This window comes from Thunnus maccoyii, chromosome 2 (assembly GCF_910596095.1).
Source record: "Thunnus maccoyii chromosome 2, fThuMac1.1, whole genome shotgun sequence".
NCBI classification, from domain to species: Eukaryota; Metazoa; Chordata; class Actinopteri; order Scombriformes; family Scombridae; genus Thunnus; species Thunnus maccoyii.
The window spans coordinates 11,358,080-11,373,268 of NC_056534.1; the positions used below are offsets into that span (position 1 = coordinate 11,358,080).

At 35.2% G+C, this 15,189-nt stretch overlaps 1 protein-coding gene and 1 long non-coding RNA gene across 2 annotated transcripts; both read right to left on the reverse strand.

Moving 5' to 3' along the window:
* Positions 1 to 2,634, reverse strand: LOC121884254. The gene is made up of 3 exons (XR_006092319.1): positions 1,530 to 2,634; positions 809 to 855; positions 1 to 570 (listed from the first exon to the last, which is right to left on the reverse strand). It is a non-coding gene; the product is annotated as an uncharacterized LOC121884254 (long non-coding RNA).
* A 1,922-nt stretch (positions 2,635 to 4,556) lies between these two features.
* Positions 4,557 to 12,877, reverse strand: LOC121881887 (suppressor of cytokine signaling 1-like). The gene is made up of 4 exons (XM_042389686.1): positions 12,563 to 12,877; positions 9,888 to 10,354; positions 8,030 to 8,217; positions 4,557 to 5,990 (listed from the first exon to the last, which is right to left on the reverse strand). Exons 2-4 carry the CDS (start codon positions 10,122 to 10,124, stop codon positions 5,666 to 5,668), a joined length of 750 nt encoding a protein of 249 aa, XP_042245620.1. The 5' UTR covers positions 10,125 to 10,354; positions 12,563 to 12,877; the 3' UTR covers positions 4,557 to 5,665.
* Between the last annotated feature and the right edge of the window lie 2,312 nt (positions 12,878 to 15,189).

The following is a 15,189-nucleotide window of genomic DNA, read 5'->3' on the forward strand; positions in this document are numbered from 1 at the left end:
TGCTCTATGTAAAGCACTTTGAATTGCCTTGTTGTTGAAATGTACAATACAAATAAACTTGCCTTGCCTTGCCTTTCAATTTATAGTCAGATTTGAATGAGAAATCTAACATTTTCAGTCAGTATTGAAGACAAAATAGAATTGATTGAAATGTGAACTAGAAGATATCATAGACTAACCCTTAAATGTTTCAAATAAAGGGGAATAAAATGCAAAAAGGTGGACAATATTTACACTTAAAATAAAATAAAATAAAAGCTCAGCATTAGCAGTGACAGTCAGGGCCATATTTAGGCCAAACAAAATGGATCCTACAGGAAAAATTCAAAAGCAGTGACACTACCAACTGTAAGCAGTTCACTGTGTTTGGAGGTGGTTTTTAAGGCAATTAGCTAATTAATACTTAAAAACATATAATTTCCTCTAGGTGTGAAATGAACTCCATCTTTCATTATAGTCCAGGATGGTCATGTCAAATGTGAGGGACATCTGGCACATTGAGGTTTCTTCCCATAGTCTCTGCATCTCTCTGGGCACCACGCCGGACACAGCTGTCACCAATGATCCACACTGTGAATATGAGAGGAAAATAAGTGAATGTAATAAATGATTCAGGTAATGAAAAATATAAAGTTAACTATAAAGGGTGGCTCAGTTTTTCATGTTGACAAGACTGTTATGTAAAATGGAACAAGGGTGCAACACCTTAAAATATAGATGTCAGTCTTTAAATAAATGTTTTTTTCCTTTGACAACAGACAATATAATATCAGCTTTCTAAAGTCAACTAGTCAAGACTGGTACTTACAGTTGATGCTGTGTGTAGCAGGTGGAGGCATCACAGGTGGCCATGACCTCAACAAGGATTGATATAATGAAAGAAATCATCTTTTAACAAATATGAAAGTGCCTTTCTTTCTCAACAGTCATATTCAAGATAATAATCTTGCACAGGACTGTCGATAGCAGTACTCATAAGTTTCAGTCTCCTAAAGATTTCTATCAATGTCAAAACCATAAATATGTGCACAGTTTGCAATACTAGTGTGGGGACCTATAATCTTTGATGTAAACTGATATGCACACTGAGAATCAAACTGCAGATTTTCAAATTTCTTGTTTGGTATAATTCCTTGATATGTTAAAAAAAAAAAAAAAGTGGCAATAATAATCATGGCTTTGCAAGCCAGTATCAATAAAATATTTATTGTAAGGATACGAAATGGCTACCTTCACATGCAACTCAGCTTATTAACATTAACTTTTTAAAAGTATAATCAAGTGACATCCAAATAAACAACTCGAAACTAAAGTAATGAGGGAATCTAAATTCAAGTTAATTGGTTTGCTTCACACTGATTTACGGTAACACTGGCCAAATTTCTGCAAGTCTCGACAAAATGTAGTGTTGCAAATTACCACAATTATATATCTAAAAAAACGTGGAAGCATTTTAAACTTGTGTAGTATAATTTCAATAACACAAATCATTATTTCAAGTTTTGTTGTATAGTTTCAGGTTAACTTACCTCAAGTAACGTAAGCTGCGACAGTGACGGCACCAACCGGGAGAAAGGAGACCACAAGGTTAGCCACATAGCCTAGCTTGTTAGCCTTAGCTAGCTTGGCAGCGTCGAGCTAAGTGGGCGTGTTTCAGGCATGGATGTATTATAAGAGCTCTTATAATAGCTCTTAATTAAGCCTGGTTTAAAAAACCAGGCTTTATTCAGCCCACCTCAGCTCCACCTCTTTGCCCATTTTGGATTAGCCGGGGAGTTAGGCGGAGTCATACGCTGCCAAGATGGCAACTGCTGGAGGTGTCCATGTTCATACCTGCTCTTCAGAAACCAGCGGGTGATGTCACGGTGGCTACTTCCATATTTTTTTACAGTCCATGGTTCATCGTTGACATATAAGTTGTAATATAAGGCTGATTCTTGATCTAATAGATTACTCACTTCACTTCAGGCTTTTGGCTTTGGTAAAACATTCATCTCCAAGGTTGCCCCAGTTCTCCATTTCTTTTTCTTATAGCTGTTGAATTGCTTTCAATACCTATTTTGCATTGCCATCATTTTCAAGGTTTAAGGATTTTTGAGAGAGAGATTAGAATAACTCAAATAACAATTTAAGGGGTGAAGGTGGCATGGAGATACTGGATTTTATGGATACTGGATTTTATGGATGTGAACTACACAGTGAAATTAAAATGGATTAAAGAATATTTGAAAGCTCCAGAATCCTTTTGGTACTTTATACCGCAGAATATTTTTGTAAAAATGGGAGGCCTACAATTTATATTACTATGTAATTATGATGAAACAAAATTACCACAAAATTTCAACAATCAGCAACATTATGCTTTGTCCATAATTTCTGCCCCAACAAGACTATTATATGGAACAATGAATACATAACCAGAAAGAATAAATCACTATATTTACAACATTATATATAATTTATCTTGCAGACTTACAAAATGATGAAGCTAAAATTTTCAGTTATTTCTGAATTTTTTCAGTTATTTCTCAGATCTAAAACTTTTCCCATCACTTATAAAGAATATCAAACGGTAATAAATGCTGTTCCTCGTGGGATCCTTCAGCTGATGAAATGCCGCTCTGAGAGGAAAGAGGAGTTACAGGAAGTGGAACCTGCCTTTCATGTTAACGGAATAAATATAAAAACTCAAAAATGTACCAATAAACATATAAGGAATTATTTTTACTCCCATTTTCCTAATATTCAGTGAGAAACATCATTGCTTCTCCCATATAAATTTGGAATGAACTGAAGAAAAAACAACTAAACACTTATTTTATGAATGTCAGTACACATCAGGATTCTTTAACCATCTAATTAAGTTGAGAGACAAGAACGTAATACTATACTATGTCAATTTATTAATTTTACTGGGTAAATTTCATATCCACAAAGCCAAGTTCCAAGGTCTCGCCCATCGTTTGAAATTTTCAGGATTGAATTTAGGAACATTTTGAGTCTATTTAAATTATAAACGAGAAATGTGCTCACACAATTAGTTTGATTTAAGAATTATTTAAAGAAATCTGATTTTATTTCCTAACTTCTCTGTTAATATTTTATATTATCTTCTTCATACATGTTATTTATGCTATATATATATTTATTTTATTACTATTACTTTTGTCTTATTGAGAATGGAGCCATATTTGTTATGTTATCCTTATCACACTATGATGCCTAAATGTTCTATGTTTTTGACTTAATGTCACATGCTGTAAGTGATGTTTTGATGCAATAAAAAACCCCCCAAAAAACCCAACAGTCTATGGTTCATTATCACCTCAGTCCCTCAGTAGATAACCAGCTCTCCAGCTCTTTCTCTTTGACATATCGTCATGTTGTCCAGCCATCTGTTCCTAATGTTCTGTTTGTTATCAGCTATCTGCCCTCCCCCTCTGGATGTGTTGTTTGGACAGCATTCTCGTGTCAAACTGTGAGCTTGTGTCTGGTAAAGTCACTTTTCATATCTGTTCTGGCTCAGTGTCTGCATTTAGGTCTTCAGTCCTGCTGCCTGCAACACACCCATTACAATTGCATTTTTTAGAGTAAAACATTTATTAATCTGAACACAATTTTGCAAAGCATCTCACTCTTGTACAATATTTGTTATTCCACAACTGAAAACAGTAACTACACATACAAAACCATTATTTCAAGTGTTGAAGAATAGTGGATCAAAGTCCTGACTTTAAAACTGCATTAATCAATACTTTCATATTACCAGATTGTTTTGTTTTGGTTGTTTTGGTTTTACACATTTACTGTATAACTGAGTCTCAACTGCTCTCATCAACCCCTGTATACAGCCGTTTTCAGCAAAAGACAAAATTACCTGACTTACTAGTTGGTGGAGACCAAAACTACGGCAGCCAAAAGCAGCCATGGTTGCAATCATTTTATTTTATCTCTTTATAAAAATGTTTTCTCAGGATGACAGATTATCTTGAGAAAACAAAAGGTTATTTTCTTAAGATAACAGGATCATTTTAATACATTATTCAAATCAGTCTTTCTCATTTAATGAGAAGGCTATAGCTGCAACTTCAGAGGTGTGTATTCCAGTAATCCTGCTGATACTGTTAACTGGATACTGGAAAAAATGTGCAGTTTAGCTGGATTACAAACTATTTAAAGTATAGGCTCTTTTATCCATTAAGAAAACAAGTGGTAAGGCATTTGTCTCATTATAAAAAAAAAGACCTGTTATCCTGAGATAATGAGTTAATTAACTCATGATCTTGCAAATTTGGCAGCTCTTAGCTTCCGTAAAAAGCACAATAAAAGAGAATAGATTTACATTCATCATGTGGCAAGAAAAAACTCCAAATAAATCCTAATGTTGCATTGTGAGTGTTGGATGTGTAGTAGTAGGGATGTGGAGTTCCCAGTATTTGTATTTGTATCTGTATTTGTTGAGGCAGCAAAATTATTTGTATTTGTATTCGAATAAAAAATGCAAATAGGCGTAAAAATCCTTTTTTTTTGGGGGGGGGGGGGGGGGGGGGGGGGGGGGGGGGGGGGATATTAAAATTGATTTTAGGATATTAAAATGTTAAAATAAGTGTTCATCAATAAATCATCTTGCGAAGGAGGTCCCTAAACTGGGTCTCAAATTGAAGTCTCTCAGATCATAGACGACTGCGCTGACTACTGAGCTAAAACTCAGCTCTGCACCATTGTATAGACAGATCTTTACCTATTTATACACCCGTCACACAGAGGCAGCACAGCGAGTAAGTTGTAGGGAAGAACTTCAAAAGTCATTATTGCTTTGAACTTTTAATTTTTTGCCTATATTTTACAACCTAACATTGTGGAAAGGGGAAGGGAAACAGCAGGTTATGGAGAGTCCCTTTTAAGCACTTTGCATGTGTCTGTAGCTCAGCTTTATCTCTAGGGAACACCCCTGACTCCGGGGGTGATGCCTAAATAAGAAAATGTGCAGGTGGATGTGACTCATTGAGAGTTTATTTTAAATATTTTAAAATATTTGTACAAAATAAATATCTGTAAAAACCTACTATGTGAGCTATGATACCATATTCAGATTCGGCTCCATTCCTAGTAAGTAGGCAACTGTTCGCAACTTTATAAACTGGTAATATATCAGATTTTTTCAAATCAATTAATGCAGCTTTAAACAGCAGCAGATTTTTACATTTTGATGGAGTACTGATATGTATTAAAGAGGCAACAGTGCAGCATATACACAGGATTTGTTGAAACTGGTTTCGTATCCACAGATAAGAAGTGAGGATCTGTGCTTGTAAATGTTATTATTCAAACAAATACTATATGAGCCACATATAACTCTGCACATACAGTTTTGTTAAGTGTGCAAACCAGCTGTGAATAACTTGCAGATCAAATACTCAAGCTGTAACACAAACATCGTCATACATGAACTCTATACATAAATATACATTACATTTAGCAGTCCTAAATATGGTGACTCGCTAATGGAACTATGAGTCTTGTTTTCATGTTGTTTTGCCTGTCGTTGTTGTGTTGCACTTCATGTATCTCTGTCTTTCATCGCTGTGTAATGATGTGTGTAAACTGTAATGTTGATTTTTCTTATGATGACTGACTGACTGACTGATTGACTAACTATTACATACTATATATGATAAGGATAGGCACGAACATATTCTTTCATTTGATTACTGAGTCCAGGTAAGGTGCATGTACTGTCTGCTCCATAAGTGCGTATAAAAGCCCTCCTGCACATCTGCTTCAGGCTCTCCGGCCGCTGCCTGCGATACGGCTCGGTCAGCTTACAGGAAGAGCCGGTGTAATAATCGAGCAGAGCGAAGAGTGAAGCAAAAGTCTTGTGGCTGCCATGCAGACTGAAGAGCAGGTTGTTCACCATGACACGAACGCTAGTCGGGCCGTCATTGCTTTGGTAACTCAGAGTGAAGAAAACATCCGGCTGACCGCTGTCTCTGCAACACCAAAGCAATAAACAGTCACTTTCTACGTAATATATAATATTTTTTATAGGAAATATAATTGGACTTGGTCAAGAGATGAAAATTAGTACAGGATGACAATATACAGACTTGTCGATTTTAAACCACAAAAATAGGTACATAGGGAAATTAAAATAGAATAAGATAAATTAAACATTACCTCAAATATACCCAATATAAGTGAATACAATAGATGACACTTACACATATTAAACAGTGTATAAATATTTAATCAGAGGAGGTCAGTCAGGGCCTTCAGGGCCCGACCATTTTTGAAAGGTGTAATTTTTAGTTAATAAAATATTCCAAATGAGTAATTATAATGTTATGTTAAAATAATAGAATAGAATAAGTTCTTGAAATTATTTATTTTATTTTTAAAAAATGTTTTGATTTCAACATAGTTCCCAGGAATTTGGTTTGGTGGTTTGGTTTTGGTGAGCTCACAAAACTACACAAAAAATCCTTCCTTTTGTTTGCTGAACAACATGAGCAAATGTCTACGGCATCAGAAGGCCGGGTTGGCAGTTCTGCTGATGCATTTGTCTCAGTGGGAGAAATAACCAGGTTTGCATCGTTGGTTTGAGCACATGAGTTAAAAGGTGGTGGAAGGCAATTCTGTAATGGACTTATTTTAATGTGGAATTAATGACGTAGTTTGCATATTGTTTCGATTTTAATTGCTGGCGATAAGTGTGCTTTGTGTGTGTGTGTGAGTGACGGGGTCATCAATCTGACTATTGAAGGCCCAGTGCGAGACTCCACGGTCTACTACTGCATTTAATAAATGGTTTATAACACGCTATAATGTACTTAGGTATAAGTTAACTCCTCCTAGTGAAGCAGATGATAAACAGCAACACCTCTTTGTGTAATAATGAAGAATCTTATTGGAATAATCTGGTTCAAAACCTTCACTTGGAGAAGATCTGAAGCTTCCATCATTAATTTACAATAACTAATAAAGTTAAAGAAATCTCTTTCAAGCTTTAAATTAATATATTACCAAACTAACCTTTATTTGAACGAGATTTAAAAGTGACATTGTTGATAACTGCAGCTTTTATGAGTTGCTAATGAAAGTGCTTTTCACTTGTTGTGTAACTGCTCTCGTGTCACACGTTTGGCCTGATATCAGAGCTTTCATTGTTGATTATATCCTTCCTGTATTTGTTTTGTGTTTTCAACATGTGCTGCTTAGATTTCATGTCGACAATAAAATAAATAAATGATATATAAACCCGAACACTACTTACGTTACGTGCATAAGAGCAAATGTAATTAAGATAAGCTGCTTCATTTCCTTTAAAAATGAAACCCTCTAACAATAACAAAGCAGTTAAACTTGTTCTCCCAACTTTTCTTTTACGTAATATTTTCTTAAAGTAACTGTATTATTCACTACTTTATTTTATTTATAAGCTATTTTTTAATTAGGCCTTATTTATTAGCTTTGCTTTTTATCTCCTGGTGGCTTTACTTCACTTCTGTTTTGTACATGTGATTTGTCCACTTGAATAAAGTTCTGAGATACAAAAAAAGATAATGAAGCGCAATATAATATCATTAATTATAGATAATATAAGTTGTAATGAAATAAAATATGTTTTCATAGGAGAAGCTATAATAGTTGAAAAGTCTGTACAGTAATACAAGTTTAAAATGTCGTTATATGTGCTTATAACTAAATTATAATGTGTTTCAAACTATTTATTATATGCTTATATTATAGATAAATAGGGGAGGTTAAAGTAAAGTGTTACCAATGAAAGTCATGATGAATGTAACTCCAATTTATAGTAAGTTATACATGTTTTACATCATAAATACAGTAAACAGTACCAGGTGAACTTTAAATCACTGGGTGTAATTTATTTATTTTTTGTTTTATTTAATTGAACCTTTATTTAACCAGATAATTAAAAGCAGAACTTTCTGGGTATCTAGGGAAGAAACAACATTCAAAACAAATAAAACAATCCTTAAAAATTTAAATGAAAGTGGCGGATTACCTGATGAGGAAGGTGCCCAGAGGTACGTGTGTGAGTATTTCATGTGCTTCCTCCATTGTCATCGGCCCCCAGTAGTAGCCACTGTACTGGAGCTGCTGATAAGTGTATTTCACAAGTTTATACTCTGCAGAGCTGCTGAATGGACGGAGGTGTGTGGGCAAACTCTCAGCATCAGCTCTGGACACTCGCTGCAGTGGAAAAAAAAAAAGTGGAAATTATTTTTTTAACACTGAGAAGACATGTGTTGTACTTGATAAAAACTTTAAAAACTTGTTATATGTATAAATCAGTCTGTTCTTTTTATTCAAATCAAACACAAACACAGTTGACTTCAGTGGCTGGTTTCTGTCCTGATGTTGAAATCACTTTGGGCTACATTCACAAAGATCCAGAGAATATCCTCAAAAAACTCCTAAAAACACCTATCGAGGATTCCCAACTTTGAAACAATTTAGAAAAAGTGACTCTGAAAAACTTCAAACTGTTTTGATGTTTTAAACTTTTCTGTTTTTGTTGTGTAGCCAGGATTTCACACACAGTGTCTTTATTTGTGTTGATGTGTTTTGTTTGTTTTTTTAAATCAATTTGATGTAAAAAAAAAAAAAAAAAAAAAAAAAAAAAAAATATCATCAAGATTTTGGAAATCAATAACAACAGTTTGTGAGTCAAGAAAGAATCCTGATGATGTAGTTGTGTATCCAAAGTCCAGTGGGAATGTAAACAGATTATTATTATAATAATTACAATAATAATTATGATTATTAATTTAATCTAAGAATTTCTCTTGTCAGTTAATTAGTACTTAAGACTAAAAGCGCAACCAGGAAGTCTGGAAGAACGTCCCAGAATAAATTAAATCTACTGTTGTACCTTCGATACTTCAACTTCATTTTTAGTTTCACATTTAGTTTTAACACTTTATGTTTTTGCTTTAGGACCATTTATTGACCATATTATGTAATTCTTCTGGTTGTCTGAGAATGTCTAATAATAATAATAATAATAATAATAATAATAATGATAATAATAATAATAGTAACAATAATAGTAACAATAACAATAATGTAATAGCATAACTCCTACTACAAATACTACTACTAATGCTCTTCACAGTGTTGATCAATTTGTAATAGAAGTTTCTGCAGATTAAAGGTCAGATTTATGAGGAAAATAAAAATAAATTCTAAAGGACTTTTGCTGACTGAGTTTCCCTGAGATGATGTAGTGTGTGGGTTTGTTTTCTTCATCAGATAAACTGATGTGCAAAGTCTATATTTTATCATAAACTATCCAAACATAGCAGACACATCACATCTTGTTAGTCAGTGGTTAAAATTCATGCATACACTTGTTACATGCTTGTGGTTCATTTTTAGTTGTATTAGTACAATTATTGTTAACAGCAGTTGGCTGGAATAAAAGTCTACACCTGCATAATGACAAAATAATACTATGAATTATGAGAATATTTATTATTATTACTATTATTGTTATTATTCATATTATCATTAGTACTAGTATTAGTATAAGTATTAGTATAAGTATTATCGGAAAAGGCTGGAACAAAAAACCTACATGTTCACACATCCCACACCTCTGTCTAAAATACAAGTTAATTATGGAAAATATATCAAGGGTCTTAAAAGTGATGAGTCATCTCGTAACCAATGTTTAAAAATAGTGTTTCCAAATACTGGAAAGTGTATCTATGGTGTTTTTTTCACATAAAATAAACAGTAAGACAGAAATCTCTCGATTGACATCTGACTTCCTGCTGTTTAAAAATCCACATCTGAAAACAGTTTAATTAAAAAGAATAAAATTTATAGAAAGTACAAACAGTCAAAGAAACACTAACTTGGTGCCAAGTTTCAGGTTCTTCCTCTGAGTCGTGTTGAGTGAGGAGTTGCTTCCAGTGCAGTGGATCTAGCTGCCTCGTCTTCTGCTCTTGGCCCTCTGGTTTGACTCTCTCTGGACTCTGGGCTTGTTCGGGTCTTGCGGGCTCTTCAGGGGGCTGACTCTGGTTCTGTGTCTCAGCTGCACGGTTCTGTTTTAGGTTCTGTACTACTGTTCTATCAATATTGTCTCTGACCATCCTACAATGGAGAATCCTCTTCGTGGCCACCTGTTGCACCAGTTCCTCCTCTGTTCATCGGCAGATCCTCCATTATCCTCTCAGGGGTCTGGTCACCTGCTGCTCAGTCCTCTTTGAGACTCCATGTTGCTTAAAGATCAGCTTATGATCTTTAATCAAGATTCATCAGCATTATCACAGAGTACCGGAAAAGAGCAGAGGCTCAATCTGCTCATGTGTCCTTGAGGGAGCTGAAACACAAACAATCAGATTTGAAGCATAATGCTGGAAATTTTATTTGTTTTTGTTATTGTCAACAAATCTCATGTGCAGAACCAAAACATATTGTGTATCCAATGCCTGATATATCTCATTCCTCTGTGCTGTAGACCTCCATTGTTTATTAAAAACCTCTTGACTTTGTGCTACATTATAAATATTCTCAAATAACTTCAGTTGTGATGTAGCACAAGAATCTAGCGATACTCTGTAAACTGAGCAGCATTCCCACACATGCTCAGTGGCGTCTTGCGTAAGAGGAAATGTTCTCCTGACGCTGAAAATGTGATCGCTGTACAGCTGCAACGATCAATTGATTAGTTGCCAACTATTAAATTAACGGGCAACTATCTTGATAATCCATAAATCATTTCGAATCATTTTTTAAGAAATAAAATTCTCTGATTCCAGCTTCTCCAATGTGGATATTTTCTGGTTTCTTTAGTCTTCTATGACAGTAAACTGAATATCTTTGGCTTGTGGACCAAAACAAGACATCTGAAGACGTCACGTTGGACTTTAGGAAAAAGGGGTTGACATTTTTTCACCATTTTCTGACATTTCATAGACCGAACAACTAATCGATTAATCGAGAAAATAATCAACAGATTAACCAATAATGAAAGCAGTCATTAGGTGCAGCTTACATCGCTGGTATACGTCTTTGGAGCCATTTCTAAATAAACTACTGTAACAAAACTCTGGTGTGTTGAAGGAAAATGAACCCTGTGCCACAGTGTGACTCATTGATGTGCTTTTAATAGCTTTTTGCCAACAGCGGAAGTCTACAGCACAGAGGAATAAGATATATGAAGTTTTGGATTCACACACACATTACTTGTCATTGTTGGTTTGGCTCTGCACATGAGATTTGTTAACACTAAGGAACATCCTTATCCTTTAATCCCTCACCAGTCAACATAATATGTGTGTGTGTGTGTGCGTGTGCGGGCGTGTGTGTGTGTGCCCGCCTGCCTATTGGAGAGTGATAACTCATGTGACTGACAATAAAGCACTTCTTCATCAATGACTGGGAAGGGCGGATGTAACATAATCACACACGAAAGCTTTCACTTTCTCCGTCAAAAAAAAAAAACAACAAAAAAAACAACCAACTGTGGATCTTGAGTTTTATTTAAATGAGGAAGATTGCAAGGAAATATGTCACTGAAGTTGTACTCTGTGCTGCTCACTTAGTCCCAATATATTGAAACTAGACTGTGTCCAGTTTTACTGGTTTACAGTTACGTATCTCTGGGATGTTTTTCCTCGGTGTCTGAAAGTATTATAACAGGATCATTTCTGTTGTTACAGCTTTGTACTCCAGTTCTCTGAATTTTAAATGAAACAATGACTTTAAGGTTTAAGGGTTAACTTAAGCACTTAGGCACTTTGAACTGGACTAACATGTATGAAAGCTGCTATAAGAATCCATTTCAATTGATTGACTGATTGATTTGAGAGTTTTTACACATTCACAGTGTATAAACCTTTTCATACGTCCCCTAAATTGTTAAACAAAGCAGCAGGACAATAACGGAGAAATACGATCCCTGCTTTGTTCACCCAGAGTTGATGAAAACACCCTGAAATTAAAGCTAAAGGGCAGAAATTCAGCCACACAGTCACTGTTTAATTTCAGGTCCAGTTTGCTGGACATCAGTGACAATGACAAAAAAAAAAAAAAAACGTGTCAAAATGTCAAAACGTTGATGGACTGCAGTTCAGGTGCCAGGAAAGTGTTAAAAAACAAAACTTGACCTAATCTTTACATTACAGAAATCATTCTGTCATTTGTACTGCACATTTTTATGTAGTAAAACACATTTACAATGTATGTAAATTAAACTGAAACTCATGACATGCTGATAACGTTGACTTTGTTATGGTTTTAATCCAAAAACAGGAGTTGACGTGGCTGTTAAAGTTTTCATAACCTCCCACATCTGGCTGAAATCTAAATATGCCTGTTTATTTATTAATTTTTTTTAAAAAAAATCTTTCAAAATGCATCAATTAAAACTGTAAGAGAGTCCAGCTCTGACTCATTTGTGTGTTTCTGGATCAAAAATGATGCAACCTGTTGGGTCTAGATGAATGATTCAGCACAAAAAATGACATGTAATTTATTAAGTTTAATTGATCATTGCATAATTAATTAAACTCAAAAGCGTACTTACATGCTAATAACTGACAGCTCGGTGTGTGTTTGAGTCCAAACTGGAGTGAAATGCAATGCAGTGTGTCTGCAGAAGATCGCAGCTCGACTTGAGAGGTAACATCGTACTTTCGGTTTAAGTTTTGGTGAGTTGGAAGGCGGAGCCGTTATTTCAGAGCTTGTTGATGAAATTAGGCTTCAGCAGACAGTAATGCTCCCCGGCTGCGTGCAGGATTTAGTTCATTTACAGGCATCGGTGCACGCGCGCAGCTATATGTAGTTGATGCGGAGGCGCGCGCGCATACACACACACAGACACACACAGACACACACAGACACACACACACACACACACACACTAACGTTCAGGTGGTAGCTGTTGTACTTTCGCTTTCACTTTGCTCGCTAGATTTCCCTTAAATCACGTGATCTGCCATCAATGGTTGTGCATTTGTGTGTGGTTTGTGTGTGTGTGTGTGTGTGTGTGTGGTTATGTGTGTGTGTGTGTGTAGCACATTTTTACTTATTTAAGCACATTTAACAAGAAAACCGCACAGATCATCACATGCTGAAAATGCAAAATAATCTGATGCAAGATTAATGTTTTTCAAATAATCCGTTATAATGATTTCATTTAATTTCATGTATTGGTTTATTTAAAACAAGGACAGTGTACAATAAATGTAGTGCATCAGATATAACACAATACTTATTTCCATTTTTTTCCCCCCTGGGCGCGTGTGAATGCACATATAACAATATAAAAATGATAATAAATACACTATCATTATCAATACACTATCATTATCAATACACTAGCATTATCAATACACTAGCATTATCAGACCTTCATGACAGTTTAAAAAACGTTTCAGACTTACCTTCATATCTTGTCTTAATGTTCGGACTTACATATCCACTGATAAAAAAAATAAAAAGATGCAGAGAGCACATACACATCTATCCACGAAGTATTCTGAGCTCTCCTTTGTCCCCACATCCATGAGCCTGCTAAACAAAGACCCTGTGTGATCTGTAATCTTTTTATTGTTCATTTTTTTATAGGTCATTTTTATGGACTAGGATGTCTACCCACTACAATAAGACTTTTCATTTAACTGGATATCTGATATATGGATTCTGCCTCCTTTATACATCTGTTTTTAAACATTTTTATTCCATTTATCATTCTCTGCTCTTTATTATTTTAGGAATAATGTAAACCTTATGTACCAGTGGTACAATAGTGTATTTTATTGTCTTTACATATGGAGATTATCTACCTATATTGTGTGAACCTTGTATTTTTTTCCCTCAGGGACAATAAATACTGTATCTCACACAAACAACATGCTCAGAAGTGATTACATTTACAAATTATTCAAACAGTAAAACCTTGAAACATTCATAAATGTGGCCTTTTTGGTCATGATCACGACAACTAGCCTAACACTCTTACAAAATCTTGTAGGATTTCGAATAAAAACAGAACAGTTTGGTTGCACTTTCAAAGGCAGTTTGACACCTTGTGGGGAAACAACTTTACTGCACACACCATGATACCATGGTAACCAGTGTGACTGCTCATCATAACACTGAATAATAATCAGACCCCATGAAGCGTTTAGATATGAGTTTATTCACAAAGTACAGATTTTAGCAGTCACACTCACTCAGAGGCAGTGTCACATATCTCACATTATAAATAATGCAAATATAAACGTTATTGTAAGAGGTTGATACTTCAGGCTGTGGAGCTAGACGTGTGGTTTTCATTTTTGTTCCGTCTGTGCATCAAGTAGGCAGCTGCTGTTACAACCAGGATCCCATAAGTAGCCATGACACACTGTAAAAGAGCAGACGAGGACACTTCTGTGACTGTGGGAGCTTGATATGTGTGAACTTTATAAATATTCATATTTAACAGAAGATGTACGTGTATATGTGTGTGTGTGTGTGTGTGTGTGTGTGACGTACATTTCTGCGACCCTGCAGAGTGTAGCTATTAAAGTATTTCCTCAAACCAGTCAGTTCCACAGAAGTCGGAGCCTCAATGCCAAACAGCTGCCTCTGAAATACATAAACACACAATCACGCACGTACTCGCTCTGTCAGAGCAGGCACAGAAGTCAGACCTCTTGCTATGCACGTTTTTTCATGATTTTACAGACAGACCAATGTCATTTATATGTCACATTTATTTGCAATTAAACCTAAAATGCATTGAAATAATTACAACAAATATAATAAATAAAACACACTCACAAAAAATACAAATAACACAAGGAAGGAGGAAAGAAAAACCATAACTAGACTAACCATCAATAAACCCGGCCAGCCCTTCCAGCATATCAGCTATGCAAAGCACTCCTTCCCATCATAGTGAATGTGAAACCATCACATTTAAATTTAATCAGTATGGAACATCGATGACTTTACTTTATTGGTAAAGAGGCGAAAACGCTCCGAACAACACTACCTCTGAATACAAACAAAAGAAGAAAACTGAAGTAATAAGAAATTGAGCAATTACTTTCAGTTGAGCCCTGAAAAAAAGAAGAAGCTGAATACTTTCACATGTTGAAACTCGCAGTGCTTGATTGGCATAACAAGGTAGCATCAGCATGACAAACTGATTCATGGTTCATG